Source organism: Chiloscyllium plagiosum, unplaced genomic scaffold, assembly GCF_037043375.1.
Source record: "Chiloscyllium plagiosum isolate Xiang-an unplaced genomic scaffold, Cpla_swu_hap1 HiC_scaffold_46, whole genome shotgun sequence".
Lineage (NCBI taxonomy): Eukaryota > Metazoa > Chordata > Chondrichthyes > Orectolobiformes > Hemiscylliidae > Chiloscyllium > Chiloscyllium plagiosum.
Genome location: NW_028270184.1, coordinates 9,057,121 through 9,063,646, shown reverse-complemented (window position 1 = coordinate 9,063,646; position 6,526 = coordinate 9,057,121). Strand labels below are relative to the sequence as shown.

At 50.7% G+C, this 6,526-nt stretch overlaps 1 protein-coding gene across 1 annotated transcript in view; it reads left to right on the top strand.

Moving 5' to 3' along the window:
• Positions 1-6,526, top strand: part of LOC122547819 (glycogen phosphorylase, muscle form-like) — a 103,022-nt gene that overhangs the window by 78,196 nt on the left and 18,300 nt on the right. Inside the window, exons 8-11 of the mRNA XM_087983598.1 lie at positions 633-725; positions 2,731-2,877; positions 4,227-4,390; positions 6,320-6,434. Coding sequence (XP_087839724.1) covers positions 633-725; positions 2,731-2,877; positions 4,227-4,390; positions 6,320-6,434 — 519 coding nt within the window. The remainder of the gene's footprint in view (positions 1-632; positions 726-2,730; positions 2,878-4,226; positions 4,391-6,319; positions 6,435-6,526) is intronic.

Genomic DNA, 6,526 nt, shown 5'->3' with positions numbered 1-6,526 from the left:
AGACGGCTAGAAGTGCTTCACAATGAAGCGCGTTTATGCAGACTGTGTGTTTTTTAAATCCGAGATTATCCGAGAGTCCCTGCAACATGGAAACAGGCCATTTGGCCCGTTGAGTCCACACCAACTCTCCGGAGAGTGTCTCATGCAGACTGCACTTCCCTACCTTTTTTTTTCCCTGTAATCCTACATTTCCCATGGCTTAACCTACCTAGCATTCACATCCCTGGACACTATGGGGCAATTGAACATGGTCAATCCACCCTAACCTGCACATCTTTGCCTGTGGCAGGAGGCTGGAGGGACACTGGGAGAATGTACAAGCTCCACACAGTCTCCTGAGGCTGGAGTCGAACGTGGGGCCCTGGCGCCATGAGGCAGCACTGCTAACAACTGTGCAGCCCATGCCACGATGTGGAAACCTGATAGCTAACGTCAGTGAGGGGCTGGGATCTTTCTTTTCCATCCACCTGAGAGGGCAGACAGAGCCTCTGGTGAAACATTGTGGCACCCCTGAAAGTGCAGCTGCTCCCCCTTTGACCCTGTTACTGGGGAATTTCAGCCTGGCTGACAGGGCTCCCTTCGGACTTCACTGTCAACGTACGCTTATTATTTCTGCCTTTCTGTTTCTCCAGGTCGCCATTCAGCTGAACGACACCCATCCTGCCCTGGCCATCCCAGAACTCATGAGGGTGCTGGTGGACATTGAGCACCTGAGCTGGGAGAAGGTACAGAGCCCAGTTAGCAACCACGAAAGCAGTTGGTGTGGTGTGGTGGGGGGGGGCAAAGTGGGATGGGGGTGGTGTATCTCTTGCCTCGAGAATCCTTAAAGCATTCCAGATTCACTGAATTGCCTAGTGGGTCCCTGGGTCCCTTGGTGAATGCAGCTAGCAATTACGCGCATAGCAAGATCCCAGCAGCAGTATATGCATGACCGAGTGATTTTGTTGTTTTTTGTGAGCTTGAAGCTTAAAGGCCTGTTGACGCTGATGTTCTCTCTTGCTCTCTCGTTCTCGCGCTTGACACACGGATGTCCTCCTTCACTTCCCACGGTTTTGCATTCATTCTAGATTCTGAGTAGGCGCGTACGAAACAGCAGCAGGAATGGGACAAGCAGCTTCACATTCCCTGCCCCCGACCTCCCAGCACCGTTTGATAAGGTCATGCCTCATCCAGTTGTGCCCTTAGATTCCATGGTGGCGGGGGGCTGGTGGATATCAGGGTGGGCTCTTACAGCAACCTGATTGTGCTCAGCACCTCGGAGACCAGCTTTCGACTCCAGATTCGCCGCTCAAGTTTGAACCCGCACCCACCCCAAATCCCTGAATCGCCAGTGCAGGGGACGTTACCGTTCCACCACCATCCCTGGGTATGCCCGAGCAGATAGGGACTTGTATAAAAGGGTCAGCTTTGGCCAAACAGGAAGCTCATCTGCCAAGCGCGCTCAGTGCCATGATTCCAGGAGGCTGTCCAGCCCCTTGGACAGGCTCCACCATTCACTGAATTCCTGGCTTATCTATCATCTGACCCCACATGCCATAATACCTTCAAAACCACAATAAATCCCAGTGACGCCCATTTTGACCAGTCCCACAAATGAATTTCCCAAAAAAGGTAGGACATTCAGCCTGTATCTGCTGAATCCAGTAATCTTCAACACCTGCCTTTTCCCCATAACTCTCAATTCCCCTTGCTAATTTAAAAATCTCAGTCTTGAACATGCTTAACAACCCAGCCCCGCCATCCCACTTTGGTAAAGGATTCCATAGATTCACTATCCTCTGAGTGAAGTCCCGACTACGCAATCCCTCACTCGGAGATCAATTTGTTTCACACAAATCCCTCCATCAGGTCAGTAGTTATCAAGTTTTCAACCTTGAGATGATAATATTAAGAGCGTAGAAGGGTTACCAAAGGTAAGAGAGAGGCTTTTAAAAGGTGTCATTTGAAGAATTTAGAGTAAGGTCTTTGGTGATGAAGAGGTGATTCTCAGAATAATTACAGGGCAGAAGGAGGCGCCTATGGTTTGATGCTTTTCTCCAAATGAGCATCCCACCCAGTTTTCTCCAGCCTTCTCCCCCGTAACCCCGAACATTGATCCATTTTTGACAATTGGTCCATTTTGGGTAACTGTTTCACTTCCTTTTGAATCCCTCTGTTGAACCTGCCTCCTCCGCACCCTGAGGTAGCAGCTGTGTGCTGAAAGTGTTGGACTGCAGTGCCCATCTTAAGTCCTCTTTGTACAACTTCGTACAGACCCCATGACTTGTATCTCCAGGAACCGAGACTAGCAGAAGCAGTTACACTGACCCCTGTGCAATCTTCTTTATCCTATCCGATCAGGATAATCTCCATGATCCCGTAGCCTTGATCAGTAAGATGCAGTCGTCAGGTATTTAGTGGTATCATCACCCCATTCTGTTAGTGGGCTGAGATAAGAACTAGGGGCCATAAATATAAGATGTATTCACCATCACTGTACATAGTCTCTGTTGGCAGGATTCATGGTTAATTCTTAACTGGATTTATTCTCTTTGTCTCTGTTCCCTCTTCTCCTGTTCCACTTTCTCTCTTGGCCTTGATCCATCATGTTCTTACCCCCCCATTCTCTCTCACTTCTTCCTCTCTCGTGTTTCTCTTACCCTGTCTGTCACTTGCGACTCATACTCTCCCATCCCTTCTGTCTTCCCTCATGCTCCCCCTCTCTCCTTGCGCTGGCTCTCCCTGCTTCAGGCCTGGGATGTCACGATCCGTACCTGTGCCTACACTAACCACACGGTGCTGCCCGAAGCTCTGGAGCGCTGGCCCGTCCAGCTCTTCGAGTCACTGCTGCCGCGGCATCTCGCTATCATCTACGAGATCAACAGGAGGCACCTGGAGGTAAGCCTGACCCTTTCTATCTGGGCAAAGTGGGGGAAAGAGTTAAATTGTGCAGTTTGCCAAGAAGAAAAAAGTGTTACCTCAACGCTGAGAGCACTCTGAAGTGCGGTGGTTGTCCAAATAAATGAATTGTAGAAGTTAATTTGCAGGTACAGCACATAATTAGGAAAGCTGGTAGAATCTTCTCATGAATGAGAGAGAATTGAAAACAAAAAGTAGGGAGGTTATGCTTCAGTTATACAGGGCAGTGCTCAGGCCATATCTGGAGTACTGTGTAAGCATTGATCTCTTACTTCAGGAAGGATCTAAGTGTCTTCGAAACAGTCAAGCAAAGATTTGCTCGACTAATTCTTAGTGATATGAGGAAAAGTTGGACAGACTGGGCTTGCGACTGCTGGATCGACGGAAAGGTCGAAGATCCTGAGAGGCCTTGACCAAGTGAACTTGGAGAGGATGTTTCCTTCAGTGGGAGATCGCCGAACTAAGCGGCACTGCTTCCAAACAAGTGGTCACCCATTGTCAGAGCGTGATGAGGGGAATTCCTTCTCTGAGGGTCACCAGACTTTGAAGCTCGCTCTGCCGAAAGGAGGCTGGGGCAGAGTCTTTAGAATAATTTTAAATCGAAGAGGCTAGCTCCTTGATAAACAAAGGGAGAAGAGCTGGTCCTGGGGGGTGGTGTAATCAGATCTGACCTGACTTTACTGTAAGGTAGACCGTGTGGCTAACTCCTGCTCCTGATTTGTAGCAGCAAGTAGGAGTGCCCAGCACGGCCTGCTCATCCCTGAGGAAGGGCTTTTGCCCAAAACGTCGATTCTCCTGCTCCTCGGATGCTGCCTGACCTGCTGTGCTTTTCCAGCACCACTCTAATCTTGACTCTAATCTCCAGCAGCTGCAGTACCGTCTTCCGCCTAGGGCCTGGTCCTGTGTTTGTAATCCACGTTCTCAGAGTCCATTTGGAATGGTATCAGAGGAACCAGAGGAGGCCATTCAACCCCTCGAACCTGTTCCAAACAAGACTGATCTGTACCCGGTTGATTCTCAACCCAGAATCTGTGGCCCATCCAGAAGGGGTTGGGGAATGTGTTGTTTGGCCTGGCAATGTTGGATTTCAGGCGGGGGGGGGGGGGGTTGGCAGGGGCTATGGTTTCTAATTACATGACCCCCTATTGAATCTTCCCTCCCCCCCTTGCACAGACGTTTGGACAATTATGTGAACAGGAAAGGTTAGAGGTCTAAAAGCGAGCAAGGAAGCTTCAGGAGGTTTGGGGAAACTTGGTTGGCGCGGGCAGTTTGCACCGAAGGGGGTCTGTTTCTGTGCCGTACGACTCTGTCACTCTGTGCCTGTACAGAACGTTGCTCGGAAGTTCCCGGGAGACAATGACCGACTGCGCCGCATGTCACTGATTGAGGAGGGAACCACCAAGAGGATCAACATGGCTCACCTGTGCATCGTCGGTGCTCATGCTGTCAACGGAGTTGCCCGCATTCACTCTGAGATCCTGAAAAAGACCATGTAAGTTCCCCGAGCAGTGGCCCGGTGGCCTCAGGCAACCATGTCATTGAGAGAGGCAGTGTGATCTCCGAGTGCCCTGTGTCTGTCGATCTCCCGATGCAAAATGGCTGAGCGTTGGCCGAGGTTTGTGGAGGGGAGTCCCGAGCTCCTCTGTGGATGGTAGTGAGTTGCATTCTCGAACTGCCTGTTTAGTGTGCTGTGGGTAGACCCACAACGCTGTCCGGGAGAGAGTCCTAGGCCTTTAAGGGCAGCAGATACAAGTTCTGTGTTGTAATACTCGAAGGGCAATTGAATAAATACTTGAAGGGAGTTAAAGGTTTCCAGCGATGTTGGCTCAGTTGCGCAGTTAACGGCGACAAACTTGAGTTGCTCTTCAGAAGAGCTGGGGTCGAGTTGGTGGGCTGAATGACCTTCTGAGGTGCTATACCACAGGGCAAAAAGAGGCCAGTTTAGAGGCGGTGGCTGCAGATAGAGTATAGAACAGCATGGCGCGGGAACGGGCCCTTTCACCCACGATGTTGTGTTGAGCATGACGCCTAATCCCTTCCACCTGCCCATGGTCCATATCCCTCCATTCCTTGCATATTCAAGCTCCTTTACACGCCCCTATTATATCTGCTGGCACCACCACTTGACAACGCGGTCCACATACCTACCCTTCTCTGTGTAAAAGGCCCACCCCTCACACCTCCTTTTGAACTTTGCCCCTCTCCCCTCAAATGCATGCCCCCCTGGTGTTAGACATTTTAACTCTGGGGAAGATGATTCTGACCATCAACCCTATCTGTATATCTCATAATTGTATAGACGTCCGTCAAGTCTTCCCTCAGCCTCCGCTGTTCCAGGAAAAAGCAACCCAAGTTTTCCTAGCCCCTCTTTATCGAAGAGTGTAGCAGTCATACCACTGGTCCCACAATCTGCAAGCTCAGGCTGCTGATCCCATCGATGGCCGAAATCGGAGTTGAATAAGAAGGTAGACTAACAGTGAATCTGTAATCGTTGGAAAATCTGGTTCACGAACTATCTTCGGCTGTTACCGTCCTTACCTGGTCTGGCCAATGTACCACAGCAATGCGGTTGACCCTAAATCAGGGATTGGCAACAGAGTCATAGAGATGTACAGCATGGAAATAGACCCTTCGGTCCAACCCGTCCATGCCGACCAGATATCCCAACCCAATCTAGTCCCACCTACCAGCACCCGGACCATATCCCTCCAAACCCTTCCTATTCATATACCCATCCAAATGCCTTTTAAATGTTGTCATTGTACCAGCCTCCACCACTTCCTCTGGCAGCTCATTCCATACACACACCACCCTCTGTGTGACAAAGTTCCCCCTTAGGTCTCTTTTAAATCTTTCCCCTCTCACCCTAAGCCTATGCCCCTCCAGTTCTGGACTCCCCGACCCCCGGGAAAAGACTTTGCCTATTTACCCTGTCCATGCCCCTCATAATTTTACAAACCTCTAAGGTCACCCCTCAGCCTCTGACGCTCCAGGGAAAACAGCCCCAGCCTGTTCAGCCTCTCCCTGTAAACATCTGTGAACAATTTTTTAAAAAGTTACCTAATGGCAATGGAGGAGCAGCTGATATATTTCCGAGTCGGGATGGTGAATGGCTTGGAGGGGGATCCTGCAGGGAATCAGGTGTTCCCATCTAACTGCTGTTCCTCAAGGAGAGGTTGGGGGTTTAGAAAGATTTTGAGGGGCCTTGGTGAGTGGCTGCAGTGCATTTTTAGTGGGGTGGGGGGTCCTTGCTGCTGTTACTGCTGCTGGACAGTCCTGGGTCTCCCTTGACCTCGTTTGTAAAAGCTTTGCATGGAGAACGTCGACGGGGAGCCCCTCCCTACCTCCGACTCGTCGCCTGATGCAGTGATGACAGCGTCGGTCTCCGTCTTTTAAAGCCGTGACTTATTCTTCCTTGCAGCTTCAAAGATTTTTACGAGATCGAGCCCGAGAAGTTTCAGAACAAGACGAATGGGATAACGCCACGCCGCTGGCTGGTGCTGTGCAACCCTGGCCTGGCTGACATCATTGCTGAGGTAACGACGCGTGCGGGCTACTGTCTGAGGCGGGGGCAAGTGACGCCAAGGGCTGGCAGGCATGAGGGTTTGAGTCTACCCTGCCTGGCAGA